Source organism: Diuraphis noxia, unplaced genomic scaffold (assembly GCF_037042655.1).
Source record: "Diuraphis noxia isolate RWA-SAM2 unplaced genomic scaffold, SU_Dnox_SAM2 contig0003, whole genome shotgun sequence".
NCBI lineage: Eukaryota > Metazoa > Arthropoda > Insecta > Hemiptera > Aphididae > Diuraphis > Diuraphis noxia.
The window spans coordinates 25,696,417-25,724,310 of record NW_028301713.1 but is presented as its reverse complement, the minus strand read 5'-3'; the positions used below and the strand labels follow the sequence as shown (position 1 = coordinate 25,724,310).

Here is a 27,894-nt window from a genome sequence, read left to right as displayed (position 1 = left end):
AGTTTTTAAGATCTGTTTTAAGGATTGAAAATTCTTTATTGTTCTTTTGGTGCAAATGTTCTATTATAAATATTACTTATGTTATATCTTAAGAATAATTAGTATATAAATTATAAGACAAAGTTATTACTGTACAAAACTTTGGTTCATTATTTTACAATGGTTTTAGTATTGATGTCGTATTATTTTCATTATTAATATCGCTGCTCTTATATTGGCGGTTTGCCTTTTCATTCCATGGCTGTACATTTCCTGAACCATATTGTAAGAATAACAAGTTGGTAGCTATTAGTATAGCAGCAGACAACCAAAACACATCACGCCATTCTTCCATAGAACTCTAATTAAATTAAAAAAAAAAAAAAATTAATATTAATCTATATCCCCTATTACAATAAATTAGTTTAATAGTGACATACGTTTGGAACCATAATGCCAACAATATAAGGTGCGATAACTCCTGACATACATCCAATTGTACCCACAATAGCCATCAATGTCCCAGCATAATTGGGACTGAGATCTAAGGCATTGACTTTCAAACTGGGTACAAAAGTACCCATAAGTCCCATACCTACTGTGAAACTTGTTACTGCTAACACTTTATCGCAACCAGAATATGATGCTGCAACAATTCCGAGTGCTGGCCCTACACTAGCTGAAAAATAATAACAATATTTTATTTATTTTATTCTCAATTATTTTACATTCTTGATTGTTAAACTGGTTTACCTATAGTTACAAATGTTTTACGGATGCAAGTCACTGTAAAATACTGAGACGATAACATTGAGTCTACTATGAAACCAGAACCCATAGCTACCAACCACATCACTATGTACGGTAAACCTGACAGTAAACCGTTCTGAAATAAAACATTTTACGAATATTAATGAATTATTTAAAAAATAACATTTATATGTGCAAATACTGCATTATGGTATATTTATACCTCGACTACTGAGAACTTCAACACTGACTTCATATACTTTGGCAAGTCTGTAATTATGGTGAACAAACCCCAATCGTGGCCTATCTGAACAATGATCAATCCCCATACTGGCGCTGATGTTGCAATACTTTTCCATGGAATCGATAACTTGCCCTATAGGTAACAAATATTGAGTGTATTGTTATTACAAGTAATTAGTGTGTTGCTATTGTTTTACAACTAACATCATCTGGATCGACGGTATTAATAACCCTGTTCAAATAATGTTTTTCCTTTTGACTGATAAATGGATGACGATTTGGGTGGTTGTAAATCAATACAAACCAAAACACGAGCCAAAATATTCCAAACACGCCGAATGCATAGAAGACACTGGTCCAACTATCAGTGTACCGCATAAGAAAGCCACCCAACTGCATAGAAGCAACATTGCCTACTTGTGCTCCTAAAAATTAATAAATGTGCCATGTTAAAAAAGGAATACAGTTCATGTCAAACAAAAACTAAGGTCATGTGAGCTACCTACCAGCAAATACCAGAGATCCCAATCGACCCCGTTCTTCAACTGGTACCCATGAAGCGAGTAGCCTACTCATTGCAGGATACAATGGTCCCTAAATAATTGCATTTTAGTTAGTTAAATAAACAAACAAACACTGCTATTGATGAAAGAAAATGTATGAGCTATAAAAAAAAAAAATGTAAATTATTTTATTTTTTTGAAATACACAAACTAAATTTTGAAAGATTTTAGTCTAAACTTTTATAAACTATTGTTGCGTTTAAAATTTAAATTGATATAACTATTGACTCAATGGCTATATAAGGATATTCATTAAAATCACAAAACTTTGCTAATTATTTTGTATTTGAAAAAATATTTAATTCTAAGAACCAATATAAGACTTGAAAATATTATTCTAGATTCTTCACAATATTAAGGTTAAATTTCTGTGAATTAATAATTAAACATAAAACTTAGACAAAATTTAAGGCCACATTAAGTATTTGTTTAATAGATTTTATATTTTTATCAAAACTATCTAGCAGAATTATTGATATTGTTAACATCTTCCTACTACATTTTTTTCTAAACCGTAAAATGAGATTTAAAACTTGTGTAATAACAAAAATATAAACAAACATAGAGTATAAATATATTCATGCCGGGGAAGAAGGGTCAAGGTTTTGATTTTGGTTAATAAATTATATTTTACCTCATTCCTAGTTTTTTACCAAGTTATGCCACTTTATATTGCATATATATATATGAATTAGTAAGACTACGACTAGACCTATATTAAAAATCTGGCTGTGTAACAGTACCTAATAATTTTTACGAGTTTACGATTGCCTACTTAATATGTTTAAATGTTTAAAACAATAAAATCTAATCTATAAAGACTAAAATAGATACACTTATAACTAATAAATACCTAGTGACCTTATATAGGACGCCTGGACCTCTCCCCTCCCAAGTTACGGCCTTGTTTGACGCTATAATAATATTTTATTACCTATCATAATATAAAACAGTCAATAGTTAATTCAATTTGAATTTTAGCCGTTTTTCATTTGTGACTGAAAATATTTATATTGGCATTAAAAATAAATTATTACTTAAAACATTTGTAAAATATTGATGAAATCTCGGGGGGTCCAGACCCCTTTGTACCTCTCTCAGATACAGTATTGCCTATATACCTCTAATATTATTTTAATAATTACTAGTGTAACAATAAGTAATAAGTAATAACCAATAGGACATAGGTCATGTACTTATAAGTAACTATAAAAACAATACGACTATTAATTTAAAATTTAATTAGAGATTGTAATTTGAAAATTGTTTTAAATATGTTTTTAAGATTGAGGCCTGAAGTTTGAAAAATAAAAACTGAACTGAATTAAATGGAAAATAAAAACACTTAGGCACTAGTGATTGTAAAGACTTCAAACTAATACGCTATTTAGTTTAAATCATTATATATGTAAAATATAGTTTTAATGTATTTATTTTTATTTTTTTTATATCACTTATACGAAAAAAGTTCTGATTGTTTCCAAATCCATTATTTTTGTATTTTTCTAACTTAGATAACTTTTTTTTATAGTTCTGATGCCGAAAAAGAACAATATTAATTCACAGCCAATAAGTTCTCCTTTTTATGCGTTGATAATCTCGTTTCTTAGTTATGAGTACGACTATATCGCCTTCTCGGTTCTTTCCCGCGCAAAACAGTGTTTGCTAAGTTTTACATTTGTAAAGCGGACACACCATTCGACGTGTCCTCTTATTACAACATATTATGTAATATCTCAATAATTAAACCAGTAGGTATCTATCTATATATCATATTACACACCTATAGGTATGTCCTATATATGGATATTACTAATTATTATTTATATGCACTGCGACCAACGTTAATATGTAACTACTGTTATTTGTACATTCCATAAAAATATATAAAATCCATAGGTACTTGAGCGAGTCCGATGATCAGTCGCAGTATAATCAGTGCTTCTGGCCCATAGCTCCTGGCCACGACAGGTGTTATGATCGTACCGATACTACTGAGCAGCATTCCCAAGCCCAACGTGGCTTTGCCTCCGTACGTGTCGGCCAACATGCCACCCGGCATTTGCGTGATTACGTACCCCCAAAAAAACGAGCTCAACACCAACCCTTGGGTCTTCTCGTCCCAGTCGAATTCCATTTCCTGAAAAAAAAAAAACAGAATTCAGAATTTTCGCACAGCAGAAAAAAAAATTTGATAAAGCATGCAGTTTTAACCAAAATGTAAATAATTAAAAGGTCATCGGTATACAACTATAATCTAATCTAACCTATGTGGTCTAAAAATTAAAAAACAATAAGCAATACAGCAAACTAAATTAATTTAAATTAGATTCGTTATATAACAAGATAACAAAATATTAAATAAGAATAAGATGAAATTAAATTAAACTGATGACATTGAATATTATAATGAATAACGAACATTTTTGTAATCGAGTAATTATTTTAATATTATAATAATTATTGATGATTGTACCTTTTAAATAATTTAAAGGATCTTATTAATTCTCATAATAGCAAATATAATAATTCAGCTATTATACCTCAACTTTTAATTTTAAATAAAGGAAAATCATAAAAATAAATATGTTTTGTCATTAAGTTAAGACTTATTAAAACTAAAATTAGAAACATTTATAAAAAAAAAAATTTTTGTTCGTAAAGTGAAAGTATTATAGTATTAATTATTACTAATGGCGTATTAAACATATTTCTGTTAGTCCATTGTATATTTTTAGTTTTCCTCGATTTTTTAGAAAGTATACCATACCGAAAATTTTCTACTGTTCGTCTCCTCAAAGTCCCAACTAATAACTACCTATATCCAAAAGTGGGCATTAACTAATTAAAAAGTTAAAATTAAGTTAAAAAGTTAATTTTTTAAACTTTTAAACTTAAATAGTTGAATTGACATTTGAAATACTATAGGTCTCAGTTGATTTAAAAATAATTCAACAAGTCGAAAAACAATTCGAAATTTTTCGTTTACTGCACGTAAATATTAATATAAAATAAAAATAATCCAATACTATAATAACACAGACATTTCTGTTCTGGGATTTTAACTTTCAATCATGTGTTTTGTTAACTTAACATAACTTGAGACTTGAGTTAATTATTTTTATTGACTTGCTCACCTTTGCCTATAGTTTGTCTATGTCAAATGTGGTACCCATAATAAGTCTACATAAACCATACTCCACTCTGAAGATTGAAGCAAATTTTTAGCTCCAAAATATAACATATCGGACACGAATAAGAAACACATAATTTAATCATTATAAAACTAATCAAGTCATAGGTCATCACGCAGAACCTTGAAAATAAACCATTGATTTTATAATATTAGTATAATATAGTATAAGAATAGCCAAAAGATATTATATGTACCTAATTAGTAGTATCTAATACCATAGGCGTGCATACGGGCGTGTCTTACAAGGCTACATCTACACCTAAGTCTAGGAATTTTAGCTGGTATTAGGTACATACTTCGGTAAAATTAGTTAATAACTCACTTTTTTGGAAAATCAGAAATTAATTTTAACAATTTTATTATATAAATTGTTGAGACTAGTGCAATGCCTATCATATTGTCTTGCATGATGTCAATTTTATTTATTTATTTTTTAAGGGCGAGGTGACAAAAATGAAATTAAAAGCTATACCTATAACAGGAGACTATACACATCTATACCTAATACTAAATGGGAAAATGTACCTTTTCTCAATACACTTATCATCCCATACCAGATCTTACACCACTAGATTACTTCCTATGGGGTCACTTGAAAACGGTAGTGTATGCCAATCCACCTACGTGTCTTCTTGAGTTGAAAAACAAAGTAGTTGCTGCATTTAATCAAATTACAGAGGAACAAATTATTTCTGCTATTAACAGAGAATTTTTAATTCGTGTTGAATGTTGTTTACAGCACCATGGTGCACAGTTTGAACAATTTGTTAGATAAATAAAACTTTTATGAATAAAAAAATCAATATTTGTAATTTTATTTTTACTATTCACGTATTTATTATTATTAACTATGTATTTTATAATCTGTTATATCCGTGAAAATAACTTAAAATAAATGCTATAGCATATGCTATAGCTCGGTCATTTTTTGACTTAGAAAAGAAATTCAACCACTAAAATTCATTAAAAAATAGAAAAAAATAAATAATTTGTGGTCAAAAATGGATCATATGTCATTTTAAAAAAGTTATTGTGCGCATGCGCAAAATTAATTGTCAAAATAGTCTAATTATTTGAAAATGTGTCTAATAATGTTTATCAATTAGCCGAAAAAGCAGAATTGAAATATATGTAGCCTACACATAGTTATTGAGTGTTTCCACTTATCGTGATCACACTGTATACTAATTAGTAATTACGCATTATTTCGGCACACTGGTAAAAATTTATCATGTTCACCCATAAATAATTACCAACAATACCATCCGATACAAAGCGGTTTTTGCTCAATTATTTAAGTACCTAATTATAATTATGATTTTACTATGAACAAGTAGTATAAACATTTGTATATCTCAATATATTACATAAATAACAGACATTATCATAATCTTATATAGGTATACATAATATAATTAAACGAGAAAAATAAAACTATAAATTATTTATATACCTACCTATATATAACGATGTTATGTTCTAAACGTTAATTCTCAAAACATATATTATTATCGTAATTATTCTTAAAATAAAAAACCAATATATATATATATATATCATTCACTCGTCATAATAATAATTTTGCGTACCTACGCCAAGTACCTATATTAACTTCATACATTATTTCTTTTACGATGTGTATAATATAATCCTTTAAAATAAAAAAAAAAAATATATATAATAGTATAATACATACATATTATACACATCACAAATATCAATCTAAATTAAAGTTTAGATTAGACGATACCATGGATTTACTATCGAGTTAACCATGACCTATATCCTAGAAAATATCGACACATATATTATTATACATTGTACCTAGATTATAAAGCAACTAAATATAATTTAAAGCATAGTTCGATAAACACATATTTTTGATACTAGGTATAGGAAGTTATTGTTTGTTGATTGGGATAAACATTGTCTTTGTGTAGAATTACAATTTTATAAATCGACAATTAAATTAATATGTACCTTAGAAATATTTAAAATACATAAATACCCGAGGCTAAAATTATTATTTTTTTACGAAACTTGTATAAACAGTGAAACAAAAATGGAAATAATAGCAAATCTATTTTATGATTATTTTTTTTATTATTGGTCTGAAGCCCGGAAACTATGGTCATAAGCTCTATGTAGAGAGAACGGTTGGTTTGATACACGTATTGTAAGTGTGGAAAGGATTTTGTAGCTAAATATATCGAATGGTCACCCATCCGGGAACTATCAATGCCGGCCAGTGCGTACTCTTAAATTATTGATACATGCTATTTGTTAGCATACATTTGTGCAAAACAATTTTTCGGAGTTAAGTTGAACGGTTTCAAAGATTCATCATACCTTATTGTCAGACTGGCCGGATTAAGAAATATTAAACAATAAAAACTTTGAAAGGGGTAGTTCGTTTTTAGAATACCTAATAAAAAAACAACTATGTAGCAATGTAGCGTAGCGTTTCACAGAAGTCGGGAATAGAAAATATCAGCTACACACCATTGACTATATTATGATATTTATATATTATTATAACTTATTCACAACTAACAAATAACAATTTTTAAAGTATATACAGTTCATAATAATAAATATTAGATTTAACATTGCTTACAAAAAAATACTTTTATAAAAATAAATAACCTAAAAAAAATATATTGACATAACAATAGCACAATAATTTTAGATTTCTACTGTAGTACAAATCGATTAAAAATATATACTGGCATTTGGACCGGTTCAGAATGGTATTGGCGTTTTTTTTTTTAAATTCTCTAAGTCGATATTTTATTATTTTTGGCGCGTTTCCCTTGTACTAATTTCTCGCGACGGCCTGCTGTGCCAATTTGACCAATAACAATACCTACCTATACACACACGCACACACACACATCACACACTTGTGTACTCAAAAATTTATGCACAGATTGGTATATACTCGTTTATATATAAATGACAATGAGATACTACGCACGCACATCGAAGCGTCCGAAGCCGCAGATCACTGAAGACTGGAGTAGAGAATCATCCGACACTACCATTTTTGTAAACGACTAATTATTATATCGCCATAAAGTAGCCGTTCTCATTTCTATGCTGGCCACGACCATACACGCACTGTATATAATCTAAAACTACAACTACTAAACTTCTATATATACTAATATACTGTCACGACGACGACTATAATTTGCATTGATATTTATCGTACCTATATGGCTATATGTATGTACATACATGCACAAGTATACGGGGTGATCTATTTAACGCAAGACATATTAGTTTATACTTCGGAAAACACGCCGTTTTTGACGTTCCTATTAGGTATATCAATTTACCAGACAACATTTTTTGAAAAAAATATTAGGTACATTTTTTTCTATTTTTTTTTTTTTTACCGTTATTACTTTTGAGTTTTTACTCTTATAAATAATAACAATAACATTTTTAATTTCATATTCCGAAGCAGGCGGATGTAATTCGGAGTGTTTGGATATATAGAACTCAAATTTCGAACAAGTAGTTGATTAGTATGGTTGTAGGAAAAAAAAACCAAGGAAAAAAAAACCACGAAAAGAAAAACCAAAAAATAAAAACAAAAACAAAAAAAACCAAATGAAAAAAAGACTATAGAAAAAAAAACCAAATGAAAAAAAATTAATGAAATTAAAAACCAAATTTTTATATTTTGCTATCATTTTTTTCTGTCATATTTTTGGTACCTATTATTATAGAAAATTTCAAATAAATATATTGTCAGTAGAACAAAATGCAATATAAAAGTTATGGATACCTCATTGTATAATAGAGAACAGAACAAACATTAATAAGTTAGTTAATAAATTATATAAAAAATTACAAATAAATATCTTGTCATTATAGAATAGAATATAAATAAAAAAGTTATGGATACCTCATTGTATAATAGAGAACACGCATTAATAAGTTACCTAATTAATCACAAACACTTTAATGCTTTAAAACCGATGTTTTCTAGACGTCTACACTGTGTCACAACTAAATAGGTAGATGGTCAACTAAATAATAACTATAGCCACTACTCAATAGGTAATACCTATATTATTATTAACTTTAACAAAATGATGCATGTGTGCCTGTATTATCTAGAGTCTAGAACTCTAGACAGTCTAAATAAGTCCTATGTAATGAATAAATGAACAACATAAGCTGTAGGTACCTTTTTTTATCTTAATGGTATCTTTAATAATATAAAATATTATCTTTATATGGTTAAATACTTGTGCATTTTATACACACTCATATAGGTACATACACACACCCCAACAATACTTTCCTAAAACATAGTACCTATACAATTATTTACAGTTTATACTTATATTCTATTCTACTGACAAAATATTTATTTGTAATTTTCTGATTTATTAACTAACTCATTAATTTTTGTTCTTTATTATACAACAGACAGAATACCTAAAATATGATACCAAAAAAAGGTTTTTTTTTCCTTGGTTTTTTTTCCGCACGCCGATTAGTATTATACGTATAATAATAAAAAAACATATTATTATTTAAAGTCAAGACAAGCGGAATAGTGGCCCAACATTTTGTAGGGTACCTATACAACCCCTTGTACCCGCATGCACTCGGACCCGACTTTCAGAAACACTAAACAGGTATAGGTACCTGCTTAGTACTTAGGTACTTCTGAGGAGTTGTAGTTCATACAAAACTCGTTCGAAATTCGATTTTTGTGTATCGAATAAGTACATACTCCAAAAAATATTTTGCAATAAAAATAGGAATAATATTTTCAAAAATAATTAGAATAGTTTTGAGATACGCCTATAATAATATGATGAATGCATCACCCGGTATATACGGTAGTATATGCAGCAAGTAGGCATATAAAATATATACAGCGGACATACTATTTAGTCTACTGCACACGTGGATTTTATATTTTATAAACGCTGACGATGATCGCAAGACCTTCAACGTGTTACACATGTCGATTGACGGATGATCGATCGATCTTCGATGTGACTCGTGAGGGCCGCAGGCGCGCAATGCCGAACCATCATCATTCCTCTATTATATATATATGAAGGTACGCCATTTTTTGCACTACCTTGCAGTTTGCGAGAATGCTGCTGTTGCCCGCGAAATAATTGTCCGACGACATTATAGTCGAAATACGTGTACCTATAGTAGTTGTCTATGGTATATACCGATCGGTCGTTGTTCACCGTATAGGTAATAGGTATATACCCAATGGTACACGACGCTGCAAGTTAAATGAATAGTTAAAAAATGCTTAAAAAAATTATAAAAGGTCACAAGTCAAACTTTTTGAGTATGGTGTTCTAACTCAGTACTTCATAATATTTGAATAATCATAACCGTAAAGTATAATAATTACAAGTAGGTATTTAAGTTTTTAGTTCCTAACGGACAGTTGTAAAAAACTCTTTAAAATATCTTAGATTTATACTTCAAATCAATTTTCATAAAAACTATCGATTTCGAATAATCGTGACAGTCAATTTTTCTAGAGGTGCGATAAATTATTTAAATTTTAAATATATGATTGCCGCCTAGCCCAGTGATTTGAATATATATAATAATATATAATATATAATATATATATATAATATATATAACGACATTATATATTGTTCGGATAGGCATTATAGACACCTACAGCTGATATTGCCACCAAAAATGTAAATATTATAAATATTATAGAGACATAAAAGAATGACGTGTACTTGGAGCTTCCTTAAGTTAAAAGACCAAAATGGTACCCAACTATTAATAATTCATATTTGTGAGAGGTACGCCGTACTGCAAATTATCAATTTATAATTCAAAATTCAAAAATATTCTATTTTAGGTTTGAAAATTTAATTCTACCATAAAAAATAAAAATTTCCAGTTCTTTCTTGATAACTATGAAAAATGTTAGGAAAACTGGGGCAAAACGTACAATTTCGTTAAAATCGAATTTATTTTTTATCATAAACGAATAACCGTAAGATGGATTTTTGAAATTTTCTTCCAAACATATTTATATTAATTATTAATTACTTCTGGCTATAATTATGCTTATACTGTTAGTTATGTTTATACCAGTATAATATAATGTATAATATTTTATACCATTTTCATAGTTTAGACGAAAAATAACACGATATAATATAGGAAACGGCGGCATACCGTAGCCTAAAATTCTGATTTTTGAAATTTCTTAGTTTACCTACTTGCCTAATATACCTATATTATAAGTACTCATAATAATAAGAGTGTTCTTATGTGCAATTAATAATTATTATTTCTTTCAAATGAGAACTCCTTTTTGTTTATTGTTAATATTGTTAAGAACATAGTTTTTTTGAAAATATTGATCATAATCTTAACGAACACTTTTTGAATGATAAAACTTCACGTTATAAGAAATAAATAATAAGGATATAATATTATAATAACTCAATAGGTTTATAAGATATGAGGGCTATTAATAAAAAAGTACTATGATGATAAGAAAATTATCGTAATTAATATATTTATTATTTATTTAACAATTTATAATTACTTGTAGAAATGTTCGAATATAATAAATTCTAAGCTAAATAATATTATACAGATATATTTTATATTTTCCAAAGCCATTATTAAGGACTATTAACCATAAAACGATGATAAAATAACATTATTTTTCAATCTTCAAATATTTGGAAACGCGGAACTATCGTCGTCGTCATTGTCGACTGAACGAATTTAATCTATCCAAAATTGATTAAATATTTTAACAACTTATTTATCATGTCCATTTATATATTAAAATGGTACAATTAAAGTACACTAATTAATATTATCATTGTAATTTTTTGTAATTACTTATGATATGAAACTTGACATTTTCCATCCTTGATAGAACATTGAAAATTAAATAAATAAGTGTACAATAGTTTATTCTTAAATATTACACTTTACACATCAATGCAAACTATAAAAATAGTTTCACTTTTATTAGCTGTTATTAAATTTCAAATTCTTGAACGCTTTTAAACAATTATCAATTAACTCTAGATATATTCAGTTAGTTCAATGCTAATAATAATTGCTAAGATTCGTATAGATTCATACTATAAGTGTTAAGTAATACCATTGAGTATAGATGGTAACTTCTATCAATGGTAATACATAATATTTTTATTACTCAAACATATAGTGTTTACCGCCAATTATATTAAAACATCATACATTCATACAAAGGCATTTGGTACTAAAGTACTTGCTTGAAGTAAATTATATGCAGGTAATAATATTATTATAGATACCTATAACCACGAAGCATAGACAATAATTATTTACGGACTAATACGAGTATAGTAATACACGTCAATAAATATGGAACGTTTGGGTATTATAGTAATATACTAATATTATTAAAAGCTTATTACGCTTAGTCTCTATTTTAGCATACATTTTGTGAATCAATATTTAAAATACGTATAACCTAACCAACCCGCGAGAAATGTCTCTTAAATTTGTATAATTCTTCTAAACCAGTAAATCACATTTTTATAGGTTTAAAAAAAATTGTATTGTTTCAGCATCAACTACAAAGTATGTGAATAGCTTATAATTGGTTGAACAGTTTAGACCAAGATTATTCATATAAGTAATGGAGACTTATTTTTAGACTTTATTTTCTACGTTTTGTTTGAATTATGTATATTTTACCAATTTACTGTACCTTTTCAAAATGTAACATTGAAAACAAAAAAAATACAATGTGGTGAGTATGATTATATTCTGAAATGTATTTCACTTTAAAATGTTACATAATATTTTCATTTTCACAACATTACATGGTAATTTAATGATTATTATTCGCTAACCCAGGGTTTTATTACGCGGTTTGTGTTATGGCGTATAGGCAGGCGTTGTTGATTGTCTGGGTCAGATTTTCACCTATTGTATCAACTTATAAAATAAAAATACCTATGTCAAGGGTATTTACCTTTTTAAAGTGAGTCGTGTTGACGAATGATCTGCTGCCTGGACACACCGTGCCCAAGCTTGCATTTTGGTGAACCGTATGGTGCGATTGTTCTGCCATTTCGGTGATCGCCAAACTCAAGCAGAATCGTTGGACATAGCCAATGGCCAAAGCCATAAAGCCCATCGTGCTCAACACATATCTCTGTTGGATAAAACCGCGGCCGTCTGCAACAGTAATGACAACAATATATTTATATTATATTCGACATAATAGTGTGATGTTTGTAAAAAGAAATATTATAAAGAATCGAGAAATTCAATTTAAAATATATTGAAGTAAGTAGGTTAGGACCCACGTCGGGTACGTATTTGTTAGGTATACGTATTGAATGGAAAGTGAAAAGGTTCTATACCTCAATATATAAATTGTTCGAGAGAGCAATTTAAGAATTTGTTAGGTAGCTAATAACATTGTTTAGGTTATCTTATATTCTTATCATCTATCAATAACAACATATTATTGATGTATACATTATACATGATATCATTGTCAGATACATTACAAGTATTAGGCATACATAAACTATAAAGTATAGCAGTGTCGGTCTGGTACTTAAAGGGCCCCGGATGCATTTCTTCAGAAGGGCCCCCAAACATGTTATTAAACAAAAAGGATAAAAAATGCTTATAAGTAGTGAAATATTATATTTTTAGTAATATTGGGGCCCCTCGACACAAATACGGCCGGGGGCCCCGGATGCGTTCGCGGCCTAGCGGCCATGGCCAGGCCGACACTGAAGTATAGTGAAGTAAATTTTGTTAGTTAATGTTCTAGGTACCAACAAATTAAATAAAAACAAAAAAAATTCTTTAAATAGAACCTTTTTACTTTACAAACCAATTGATCTTTTATAAATAAAACTTCTTTTTTTTTTATTAAAATAAAATATATCATTAGAGTCGAATCCATTGTTTTTACATTTAAACTTTAAAATACTGTACAATATTATAATAAACTATATAGGTAGTAATTAATATTTTTATAATAATATTGACATATTGTATTATTCATAGAACCTTTCAATATTAACCAGCATTGAATAACTCCTATTTATAGAACCTTTTCATATTTTTATATAAATTGATCAGAATAAAAAATACAAAGATTCTAATGGTCTAATAAACTAAAATCACAGTTCATAAATTTTTCATGACAGAACCTTTTCATTATGTATATCTTACCAACTATTATTGCGTGTAGGAAAACTGTTTTTAGATCAAAAGATGTACAATATTGAAAATTAAACAAATGCATACGAAAAACCAATTTTTGAAAAAAGTGGACCTTTTCATTCTCAACCAGTGAATTGGTTGTAAGAAATAAGAAATATATAAATGTACCCATTATTAACCATTATAATCAAAATATAACATGAGAATAAAAATTAAAAACTAAAAATCTAGTAATTACTATTATTTTAGAGCGAGCTTCTAAATGTATAATAAATTATAATAATCATACAATGATAGCCGATAGGTAATAATAGGTATAATATTATTGTTCTTAAAACGTATAAGCATAACAAAAATAGCAATAAAACGTTTGAGTTGGGCTTTGTAGCATATTTCGTGTAACGAATTATCGTTTTTTTTTTAATATATGTATATCTAAAGGTTATACCTAGGTATATCCATATATGGTGCTCTGCAGTGTATATAAGATGGTTTGTATTTTTTCATCAATTTTATATAGTATAGTGTTTAAAAAAAATATAGATTTTAGTATATTATAGTGACAAAACGAATCGACATTTACGTGTTTACCTACTACTTTTTTCGTTCGTTATTATTGGTGAATCGTTAATCTATTGATCAGTTCATAAATCATCGCGTGTTTACAGCTTATTTCTTAAAAAAATATACTATTTAATAACTAAAATAATAAGTACTATTTGAATAATGAAAAACTACTATGCAATTATAATTTATTGTTATATTATCAAGTATTACAAAACAATTTTTTCATATAGGCGCAAATACACACAGTTGTACAAAATAATATTATTGCGTACTATCTATACAGATATTTGCGAAATAACAGGTATTATATTAATAATTTATAATGCGATAAATGAGGAAGAAAAATATAGACTAGAGGTACGCGTGATTAACTTTCAGAGATCCACCATCATTGGCACTATATTAGTATTGAATTAATATAATGTTAAATCATATCACGTGGGGTAAACTTTCTTCCAAGTGGTAGGTACATGTTAGCCATCACGACGTATAAGTGGATAGTGAGGGTTTCAAGTTAAACCCTAACTATAACTTTATTTTTATTTTATTGAAATACATCTACAATCATTCTTAGTACGATGAGTAGGTTTGATATATGAAATAGGAAAATATATCTTCTTAAAATATTATAATTTAAAATAATTAGTATAAACTCATAAAATCTACGTATATATTATAGTATATGAGTTTTGTTCTAAACATATTATGTTGTTATTTTGCAATCATTATTAATATTATTTAAAATACTTACATTATCTTACAGTTATTATTTTTTATGCATATATATACCTAATCACGGGGACATAAGGAAACAAAATATACTTAATTGTGTTTTCGATCTTGGCTATAATAGTATAAAATATCATGAAAATGCGAGAAAAAACACTTTTATATATCTGATAGTGTATATCGAGTATGGTTGTTAACGCGAATCACTTAAATTCTTAAAGATTTTGATTTTTATAAACGCATAAAATATTATCCTTGGTGTAATATTATACTAGTAGACATATTATATATAAATATGTCATGTGTGTAAATTTAGTATGCCATTGAGCAATAATTCAAAAGTTAAAATGTAGTAAACAACGAACAACCCGTTTTGATTATGGCTATCTAGTATTCACTTTATTCAAGATCAAATCATCCAAAATTCTAACCAAATTTTTTTTTCTCTTGGATTTTATATTTTTACTATTAAGATAGCCTTGAAAAAAAACAACATTTTGTCAATTCTTATGCGCGTTATTTATTTCCGTGATGTATTATTGTTTATCAGAAAAACATGCGTTTTAAAATAATATTTTATTTATTCTGGTGAAAGAATTAATATTGAAATTTAGGTATTGCAATACTTTTATAATAATTAATAAGTATAAAGAGAAAATATCTAAAATAGTTTTGTTTTTAAATAATTTAAGATTGTAAATTAATTAAATAACTGTTGTTACTAACAAGCTTAAAATATAATATTTTGATAATGATACTTAAAACACCAAGCTAAGTGTCACTAATGGGTGGCTTCTTATTCAAGAAATCTATGTTCTAACCTTTCTCTATAGGTATACTTATTGTACAAAGTCGTATAAATTGTGTAAGTACATTTGTGAAGTAAAAAAAAAAAAAGAGATATTAATATTATATAAATGCCCAAAGTTGAAATACTAAAATAAAATTCCCAAAAACAAGTTATGATTTACCAAAATTGTATAATATTAAGCACACTCTACAGTTAGTTATAAAATGCATTATTGTATACATTTATTTTGCTATTTTATTTGGTAGCAAATTTATCAGATAAAAATAACTTAGGTGAACATTAACTATTAAAATGCAATCATTTTTTGACAATCTATAATTTAGAATATTTATATAATGTAATTAAAAAAAAAAAAATGTTTTTAACTAATGATAGTACCTAATTGTTTTAGTTTATATCTAATAATAATAAAGTGATCAAATTTGAATCATAATATATAATTATTAATTGCCTATGACCTATGCCATAGCATTATTGTTGAAAAATGGATATTATGTCCTATTAGAGCTTCATATTTGCCAAATAAACATTAATAATGTTACATTATATAATATGCATTGTTGTTTTTTTCACATAAACAATTAAAAATACATAACTTCTATTTTATATTACACTATATTTTCTACAATCATATTAATTTATATTTAACTAATGTACCTATTATATTATTATTATAAAGATTTTGGTTGTAAAATAATGTTAGTAATTATTTTTTTCAAAGGATTTATACAAAAAAAAAAAAAGATCGTGTGTGACTCACTTACCTAGTTAAATACTTTGACTCCTATAATAGTTCAAAGCATATTATACAGTTTTTTTTTTGTTTCGATCAAAGATTTGTATTAGTATTTTATTTTATTTTTAACAAACTATAATCATACAGCAATAAGTATCAAAAATAAAAATAAAATATGTCATATTATTATGTTCATTAATATAATAGGTATACGTGCCTGAATTTTTTTTCAATGCCATTATTGTACAGATGGGGCCCGACGAAATAAATAAATATAACAATAAAATTATTATGATTTACATTGATGACAAAAAATTTTTAAAAAAAAAACCTTATGATATTCACGTCACACTGAGACGCGTCTAACACTGTTGATCAGAGAAAACATAATAACTATAATCAACAACTGCGACAACGGCCCGCAATGCTGCTTACTGCTTAGTGCTTGATATTTCTATTACGGCCAATGGTCGTGCCGATTTAGCAGACGACTGTCAAATCATTTCTACTGGTCGTGAAATAGCATTTGGGTTGGGCACAATATTTTTTTCACAGTACCTAATCATCCGAAACTAAAATAATTTTTTTTCTTATTACTATATCATTCGAATATAATAATGAACTCGCACGAGTATATAAGTACATGTCTAGTGTTATAGCTCGTATAATGTTAATAAAAAGCGAATAATCATTATATTGTCATATCAATGATCGTCTATTGAGAATATATATATATTATATGTCTAAATTATAAATATTATAATAGTTTATTATACGCGGCTAATATAACATAATATCTATATAATTGATCGATTCATTTTTTTCAGTACACAAATCGTGCGTGACATTAATTTATGCCTTTATCGTATAGTTAATCGCATACGGTATATACATTATATATATATATCGACTGATATATACCAATTTACACCTACAATGAATAAAGTTTATTATTTTATTTAAAACGTTGCATGGCTGTTCAATTTATGTATATGTTTTTTAATATAAATAATAATTATATATTGTCTTTAAGTATAATATAACCATACCTATATACATATAGGAACATAATTAAAAATTTTTTCTTAGCATTGAAATTATTATGTTCTTTTTATGTCATCTAAATTATTAAAATATGAAGCAAGTCATTGTCGACATCATCATTATATTATTATGGTTTTGAATAAAGACTAAAATTCATGATATTATAAAATTTATAACATAAGCACATTATAATATTAACCAATAGGTACAATATATAATTGTATTATGTTGTATATAACATCTGTTTTAATTGTCGAACTGTAATAGTATCATTGCTGAAGGTTCTAAAATAATAAAATAAAAAATATATAACTTCAGTGTATACCATATTTATTATACTACGAATATTATCTCAACATTTAATATTATAATCTATTACCTAAAGTCTGACAGTTTGAAAATATTACGGTTATATTTATAGCGTATGGACTAAAAATCGCATTCAAAAAAATTTGGTAGTTATTTCATTTACAGTATATAGATGTAGGTACGTATTCATATAGGTAGATAATATAGGTATGCAATTTATACATTCATTTTTGACACTACATCATCTTTGTTATTGAAAACATACCCATATAAGTCACGAAAAATAAACAAAAATCAAAATTGGTCACAATTCACCATACTTAGTTCAATGAGGTTGAAGAGCATTGACCTAAAGAATTAAGGTATAGCATTTAGAAAATAAAAAGTCGATTTGCATTTTAACTAGGTTTTATTTTCAGTCCATAAACCAAACAATATACACGTCATGATACCTTGATAAAGTTATAATTTTATGAATCGTTCAATTTTTATATTATAAGATTGAACGATTTAAAAATATTAAATAGTATAATAGGAAGACTCAAGACTCCCAAGTCTTTTCTATTGGAAAACTATCTCAACCCCTCACAAAAAAAATATTCCTAAACCTGCCTCTTCGCAATAAACACCAGCGTTGATGTAGATTTTATTTTATTTTTAATTAGCAATTACACAATTCTCTCCAACAGCAAATGTTGGGCTCCTGCACTTAATCATACAAAATTCCCTATTATAACATTCAACCCATTACAAGCGATATGGATGTCCCATATATGTGATGTATACACGATTTATAGATAATCAATGGTTAAAATAAGAAAATTACTTGGTATATTATAATATACACGTTTATCATAAAATGTTAATTAATATAAAATTATTAGTATTCATATCAAAATTTCAAAAATTTCAAAAAATTAAAAATTCATTTCAACAGCTGTGCTCCAGGTCGTGTGTGAAACTGTGGATATCTGCATGTATAATAAATATTATTATGTATATACTTGTACAGATTATTGGTAATTATACGTATATAGGTATAGGGTCTTCTCCAAGAAACCAGTGGATTATATTATTTTACAAATTATACATACAATTTTTGTTTATGTAAATATAATATAGTTAATTAATTTAATTCAAATTTATCTTTTTATATGTTTTGATTTTGGTGTCAATATTTACATTTCTAAAAACAAACAAATTAAAATTAATAAAATTAGAAAATGTATAGATATGGTTTATAAACATAGATTTTTATTTAATTGCGTTATTACATTTCTTGTAGTAGTAACTTATCTAAATTTCCATTTAAATGTTTGAATATATTTTCTTCAGTTATAATGGAAATAGTATTTTTTGCGTTCATATATATTTAGGAATAGATAAGCGTAATTGACGTACAAAATTTATAACATGCGAATATCGGACGGCACAGTTGATATTGTATACGTTTTTGATATCTAATAATTTTTCTTTTTTTACCTCCGATTTTCGGCGCAATTAATATAAGCCCAGATCCAAATGACTTTATAATAGGTTCTTACAATTAATATACTTTGTACCCCATAAAATAGTGTACACACTTCAAAGTTATATACTTATATATATGTATCTATACCTATATTACGTTGTATACACCATTATTAAATCAAAAAGTACAAGTGAATATAGTAAGTTGATCACCAGTATACAAATTAGTTGTGTAATGATTGATAAAAAAAATAATTACATCGAAAGTGGTATGTTATTGTTATTGCAATATAATACGTAATTCTATTTTTCTAATATTTATATACATAATACGACTTTTAATAACAAATAACAATATTTTACTGGAGTGCCTACTCTAGTCTTGAACATTAGAAAATGCATCTAATGTTTAAGGGGGTGTAATTCGATGGAGCTCGTCTTACCTTTTTACTTGCAAAAACAACACGATCACGCTATATTGAGTATATAGTTGGAGTCCTTTAAGCAAATTACAATAAATTATTTACAAATAGAGTTAGACTCTAGTATATTAATTATATTGTTATTATTTCAAAAAAGCAGGTAAGTGGTTATCGCTCTGCTGTATATTAGGGGGTTGGGTTGGACCTATCTGACTAGGGTAGGTTAAATTTGAATGCAATGATAGGTATCATTGTATACGAAAAACGATTCTGAACGGAGATGATTTGTCAGTCTAGGATATATTATATTTAAATATTGTCATATATTGTCATATATTCTATTTTGAAACAAATATTTTATTTTTCAATTAGTACGCATTTTGCATAAGGCATGGTTAATCAATTTTTCCAAAAACATTGCATGTAGTTATCATAATTCATAATACCTTATATTATTATAGATATAAATCATATACCTGGTTTGAGGATAATTGGTTATCGTTACGCGATTTTATAAAAATTTAAAACTCAAACACTCAAAACATTTTTCCTATAATGACGCTTCAAATTTTCTCTATTTGAAGGAAAACATATGGAAAACTTAATGTAGAATTGTTTAACCTTAGATATAAATACAAACAATTTTATGAATTTTAAACTTCAAAATTGCTTGCAAATTTTCGCGTTTTCGAAAGATTTTGTAAAAATTTGAACTATAAACGCTTATAAAAAAAAATTGTGCCCATGTATTCTAATAATTTTTTAATCACTATAAGAATAACTTATGAGACATTTTGTATTAAATTTTCAAGTATTTTTGATAGAGCCAAAACATTTTCATCGACACTTCAAAAAAAAATTTTCAGAAAAATTGAAAATTTCAGATGTCTATAAATATCTCAAAAAAAGTCAAAAAAACCAATCTTAATAACTGGTAAAATTTTCAAGTATCTACGACATACTTTTTGAATAATAACAAATATTTAAAATCGTTTGAGGATAAATCGTTATTGTTACGCTATTTCGTAAAAATTTATCATTCAAACGCACTTAATATTTTTCCTATAATGATGCTTCGAGTTTTCTCTATAGCTACTTGAAGGAAAACTTAATGTTGTATTTTTCATCCTTAGTTATAAACACAAAAAATTTTATGATTTTTCAACTTCATAATTACTTGCAAATTTTCGCGTTTTCGACAGATTTCGTAAAAATTTGAACTATAAACGCTTATAAAAAAAATTGTTACTAACAATTTTTAATTTTTTTTAGCTACAATAATAACAACTCATAAGGAACCTTGTATTAAATTTTCAAGTTTTTTTGGTCATCCAACATTTTTTTACCGACACTTCAAAAAAATCGAAAATTTCAGTGGTCTATAAATAACTCAAAAAAAGTCAAAAATTTTTGAAAATTAAACTGTATATAGATATCACTAACATAAACATTTGGTGAAAATTTCAAGTATTTACAGTGATTAGTTTTTGAATTACAACCATATACAACAAATCGATTTTTTTGAAAACTGTTGGAAAATGTTTACTTTTGACCTCTATAATGGACCAAGGATATTCACTTTTACATCGGAAACCACCACCAAAGTTTGAAATTGAAGCATTATTTCGACTAGTTATGATATACACAGACACAAAAAATAAACAAACATCATTGTAAAATCAATACATTCATCACTCCGTTCAGAATCTAAAAAATTTAGATAGCGATAAAATAAATTTCAAACTAATCAAATCAGATTCATTATGTACCCGACCCAAACAATCATTCATAGTATATACAATTTATTAGTGAATATTAATAATATAAGTAATTAACGCCATTAACGGCATTAACTATTAAAATTAGAATAAAAAGTATACTCTAGAAATTTCAAGTACCCACGAATAATATTTTTTTAATTAAATCAATATAATTAAAATTATTATTCTAGGTTATTTAATATGTAGTTAATGATTATTCAATTAATTATTCTATCAAGTATAGGAATTGATAAAATAAATATTTGGTGTAAACTTCAAGTTTCTACAGTTATTCTTTTTTGAATAACAACAAAATAAGAATATCGATCGCTACAAGAGAAGAAATTGAGTGAATATTCCATACTGTAATTCATGTAATTGGCGTATTTTGTCAAAATTCGAACTTTCAATGCTTATTAAAAAAAAATTTGACAATGTATTTTTAATATTTTTTAAATACCATCGTAACAATATATTTGGAGCATTGTGTTAAATTTTGAAACTTTTTTACCAAACGAATAAAGTTTTATTAACATTTATGAAACATATTGAAATTTTCAAATGTCTATAAATAACATAAAAATATTTGAAATATTTTGAAAATTTTACCAAGCATAGAAATTGCCAGAACAAACATTTAGTGAAAATTTCATGTATCTACATTCTACGGTAATTTTTGTTAGATTTATACCAATATTTCAAATTGATTTTCCTTAATTGTTTTTTGTTTTCTTCGGCGCTTTTGAAAACTACTGGGAATTTGACCTCCCCAATGCACTAACTAAGATTCACATTTCAACCGGAAAAGCCACTGAAGTTGAAAATCGAAGCATTATTTCGACGACTTATCGTGTAAATAAAACACAAAAAAATAAAAATACATCACACATTATTTTAAAATTAACACATTCATCGCACCACTCAGAATCTAAAAATAAATGGAGTACAATTGTATTGCATTTTTTGCAAGTAAACAGGTAATACGAGTGCTATCGGGGTGCACAACTTCACGGCCCCAGTATATATTGTTGTCAGCTATCTCAAAGAACAAACCATAAACATAATTATATCATAATGAATTATCACATTTTAAATGTGTTGAAAATTTGTTTAAACCATTTGTTGAAATTTCGTAACAATCACCATAATAATTAAAATTATATTACCTCATACTTCATTGGTATTAAGGTCCAAGAGGTCCACAAAATAAGCGGTCCAAATTCAAAATTTTTTATTTTAAAACCTAAGCGATATAATAAAATGAGGTTATATTTAATATTACTGCAGTAGAACTTCCATATTACAAAGCTACATCAGGCAACAAAAGAAATTCGTATTATAGAGAAATTCGTTAGAGTTTAATAATTTAGTTTTGATTCTCAAAAATATTTCATTAAACAGAAAATCTCATAAAACATAAGTTGTACCTAATATAATGATATGTTGTACTAAGTATAGACTATAGGTACTAATGTTTCTCAATTTCTATGGTACACGATTCACTAGTGGTACGCAGAAACCACAAAAGTTAGGTTAGGTTATCTACCTTTATAAGAAAAATTAGAAGGATATAATTATCCAGTAATATTCATATTAAATATTATTTGGTGTATTTGATATTAATAATAATATAAATAATAATTTATACGTTTAATTTTCTTTGTATGGATTAAATGCTTATATTATTACAATTGTGTAGTTCTTAATTAAATGAAATTCTGTACATGCATATATTTTGTATAAACAAAAATAAAAATAATTAAGTCAAGTGTTACATGCACATTTTCAAAACTAGTACCTTTTATATTATCTACGTACCATCCACAAAATAACCGTTTAGCTCAAAAAGTTCAAGGTGTAGTTGATATAACTGACATTTAGACTAACTTTTTTCACATAAATATTTTTTTTTTTTTTTTTTGTTCATTAAGTGAACACAGCATGTATAATACATTTTTTGTTTTATTTTTTAGTACTGAAATAAAAAAAAAATAATTTAATTAAAAAAATGTTGGATAAACTCAAAATAGCCTATTTGTGAATCTGATTATAAGAACAATTTTTATGGTAAAAAGATTTATCTAAATCAAGTAATTTATTTTTAGAATTTTTTTTAAATTCAATATTTTTTTGGTTAAATTAATTTGAAACGCAATAACTTCATATAAAAAATGATTTTTAAGAATTTGCTAACATGAGTATATTTCTCAAATTATTTATTCATCATAATATAATATTTAAAAAAATTGTCATACGATGAAGTGGCATAATTTTTTTTTTTTTTTGGCCAGGTCTATCTGATATACTCTTATATTATTATACTAGCCGACCCGTCACAGCTTCGCCCGTGATTGGTTGTTTATTTTGCCTTCGGACCATGATATGTAGAATTTTTTATTCAAATATTATTGTTTATTGTGATCGGCTAGTAAATATAAAAAACGGTTTCTAGCGTTATAAATGATAAAAATAAATACTGATAAAAAAGAAATAATTTATGGTTGATAAAGATTTATTAAAGAAAATTTCCCTAAAATAATTCTAAAATTAAAAAAAAATTTCTAAAATTTCCCTAAAATAATTCTAAAATTAAAAAAAAAAATATGTAATAGTATAGGTAGATATCTATAATTTAGGCACTATGTTTAATCCCCCTTCCTTTTCATCATTGAAAAATCCTGGGAACGTCACTGAACCCATTACCTGATATTGATATAAATACGAAATTAATTACTGTAAAAGTAATTATAAGGTTATTATTGTATTAACATTTAACCTTATAATTAACTATAATATAATAGCTAGTAACTATTATACAAATGGTACATATTTTATAATTTCTTTAACACGCTTTTACTATATAACTAAAAAAATAAAATAATATATAATATATTTATAGGTACGACTATATTATTATATTGCGTGATAATGTTAAGAAGGATAACTTCTGAATAATTGAAAATCAGAAAATGTTATGATTATTGTAATATAATGTTGTATAACTTGTGGTGTTTAATAAATTCATAATATTAAAATCAGCATGCTGCAACTATGCTTATTTGTTAAAGCTACTTGAACATTTAATTAAAAATTAAAATATTAGCATTTAACGAAGCTACCTCTTGTATTTTTGTAAATATGTATAGGTAAAGTTCTCTGTCAATAAGAATCTTTTTAAATCTTAATTGGTTATGAAAAACAAAATTGAACTTAAAAAATTCTATTTAACTTTACAAAACTTATTTTAAATAGGTAAAGGTTATTTTATAAATGCATGGCTGCTATCTGTATGATAAAACAATTTTTTCCTGTATAATTGAGTAGCGACTTGTAGTTGTACATTTGTATTTATTTCAATATATTACAACTCAAATAAAAAAACTATTGTTTCACTATTTAGAAATATAAAATAAAATTCCTTTACTTTTGTATCGCTCAATCATTCATTAATATTGTGTAAGTACTATATATAATTATATATATATCTAAAATTTAAGCTTTAAGAACGTTAACTTGTTTTTGTGTTAACTACATAATATTCGTATATCTTAATAAAACATAACAGTGTATTACGACGACCTACCTACTAACCTACACGGAAATTTAAAAACAATATTAAAATTCAATCATTATTTTGAATAGCGATAATGGTGCAGATACCTACTAAATCCCTAGCAAAAAAAAAAAAAAGAATAATTGTTAAAACAAAATAGTTAAAACTTAAAAGACGTAAGTGTCATCAGTGGTTGGCTTTTTCATTCAAATTTTTCATTCTCCCTTGTCATTAGTTCATACTTTTTTTATGCCGTTTAATTGCGTATAGATTGTGTATATTATAAAAGTAAAGAAAACAAAATTATTTTGTACCACGAAAATATCACAACTTAATTACATATTTAATAAATATTGGTAATTACCTATATCAGATTTAATAACATTATATGTGTTTTGTTTTACCAACTCAAATTAGTTATTAGCAATACATTCGGGCATTATTTAAAAAAATCATGTAGGTACCTGAAACTAGTTGACTATTTTTTTGTCAATAAAAAAAAATTAACTGTAGGTGTTATATAAAGTACAATAGTGATGCAATTAAAATATATATATATATATATATATATATATATATATGTTTACTAGAAGCAAATTAATATTGCTTTGAAACTTAAGGGGAAAAAGGCGAAAATATATAAGTTATTGAGTACAATTGTACAGTATAAATTATTAAATAGGTTAACAAATAGGTTAATAAATATATTAGTTAACCTAACCTAACCTGTCCGGTACCTATTCAAACTACGTCGTACGCAGAAAAAAAATAATAGGTATAATAAGATAAATTATTAAATGATTTATTGTTGAACATGTTTAAAATTGGTATTTATAATTTATAATATGCAAATCGTTTATGGTTTTCCCGAAAACACTTTTCGGTTTACACATTTTTTACGCATCATCCAATTTAACAGTTGCAAAACGTTTTTGATAGATAATGTTTAATTTTCATTGGTAAATTATATTTATAATTATATATTACCTATATTTATACCGATTTGTTTGAAATAAATTATGAAACATCTGGCAAGAGCTTTAATGATTTCCCAGCTCTGATGATACTTTTAATTTTTAAAATTAGGTGCAGTGAAAAAATCAAACAAAATTAAGTATTCATATGATGAAAAAAATGGGTTGTGTTGTAAAATGAAATGATTTTTTCATGGTTTTCTCTCATTTTATTATATAATTACCCACTCATACAGCTAGGACATGGGTATATGCCGTACGTGATATAAAAACGTGAAAACCCTATAAATTAGCTCTTAAAATAGTACGTACAATATTAGTAGGTTAATTAACCTTACAATAATTTGCCATCGGCAAGGGCAGCAGTTTTATCCCCCTCTCCCCGAAAAATAGTCAGTAGTCACACACGAGCATGGGTGAACATTGGGGGGAGAGGAGACGGGGCACTTGCCCCTCCCCTGAAAATATTATATAAACTTTAAATTTAATAAATATTAACATAATATTGACAACATGAAAATAAAAATTTGATCATTTTGTTATTTTGCTCCCTCATGAAAATTACCTACGGGCGCCCATGCACACGAGAGCAGCAGCTCCTGGTAACGACGAAACTAATCAAAAATAATTATATCGTATCATACGTAAGTGATAACATAATATTTTAATCATTTACTTAATAATAATAAAACGTCCGCTGTGTACCTATATTATTTATCTAATCTTTCTTTGCTATGATATATTATAAACTGCACTGTAATACGGTAAAAAATTCGGTAGGCAAGACGGAAATCCAGATAATACGAACAATTTCTTTGGTGCCGCCGATTCAAGTAGGTAGGTACACAATGAATGTTTCGAGCCCCTCGTCAAATCGGAAACTCCGTTATTAATACGGAAAAAATTGTAAGCGATTATTCCGTCTTGGCGAGGTTTTACTGTATTATTGTACAACGTCAATAATATTATATGGTATTATTTTTATTATGCTGTTGTAATGGTGCACTTATAGTATCTACTTACGTTGCCTTTCGTTCGACGGCATCGCGGAAACCTCTTGTCGTCGTGCCTCTGCGGGCGCACTCTGGAGTCGTTGAGACGAGACTGGTCAGTGGTCCGACGTCCGTCTAACGTGGGTACTGGGTAGTCGTAGTCGAGTCGTTCTCGACAAAAATAATAACCGTTATCGCGGCCGTCGAAACGCGATTATTGAGGTAACCGCGGTAGATTGAAAATAAGTTTAAGTTATTATAACGTCTATACCATCGTGGACCGCCGTGGTCATAAAGTCATAAATTAATAATAGCCATTACCAGCAGCGCGTAGATTGTTAATAATTATTGTGATATTAATAAATAACCTAATACACCCAGGCTACTCCTCGCTGCATTGCAATTATAATTATTATTATTGTTATTATTCGAATGTTAATAATATGTTATACTTATGTAATGTACATTAAGATTACACCGCGCCGTGAATGGACACGCACGGATCACGTCGTTCTGACGTCATCATAGCGGCAATATTATAATTCGAGCGCAAAGTGTGAAATGGTGGGAG

At 26.9% G+C, this 27,894-nt stretch overlaps 1 protein-coding gene across 2 annotated transcripts; it reads right to left on the bottom strand.

The window, feature by feature from the left end:
- Positions 1–15: 15 nt before the first annotated feature.
- On the bottom strand, positions 16–27,551 carry LOC107169768 (dietary and metabolic glutamate transporter-like). 2 transcript variants are annotated; one of them, XM_015519613.2, is made up of 9 exons: positions 27,355–27,551; positions 12,743–12,948; positions 3,439–3,675; positions 1,479–1,566; positions 1,177–1,397; positions 953–1,105; positions 733–865; positions 420–658; positions 16–340 (listed from the first exon to the last, which is right to left on the bottom strand). In XM_015519613.2, exons 1-9 carry the CDS (start codon positions 27,374–27,376, stop codon positions 155–157), a joined length of 1,485 nt encoding a protein of 494 aa, XP_015375099.1. In that variant the 5' UTR covers positions 27,377–27,551; the 3' UTR covers positions 16–154. The 2 variants fall into 2 exon arrangements, with proteins under 2 accessions (XP_015375099.1, XP_089078856.1); XM_089222730.1 differs by lacking the exon at positions 27,355–27,551 and adding an exon at positions 17,017–17,205.
- Positions 27,552–27,894: the final 343 nt, after the last annotated feature.

Coding starts and splice junctions, on each gene's coding strand:
- LOC107169768 (XM_015519613.2), bottom strand. CDS start 27,376: ATGCCGTCGAACGAAAGGCAAC. Junction 1,398..1,478: donor GGGATCTCTGGTATTTGCTG/GTAGGTAGCTCA, acceptor ATTAATTTTTAG/GAGCACAAGTAGGCAATGTT. Junction 866..952: donor TGAAGTTCTCAGTAGTCGAG/GTATAAATATAC, acceptor GTTTTATTTCAG/AACGGTTTACTGTCAGGTTT.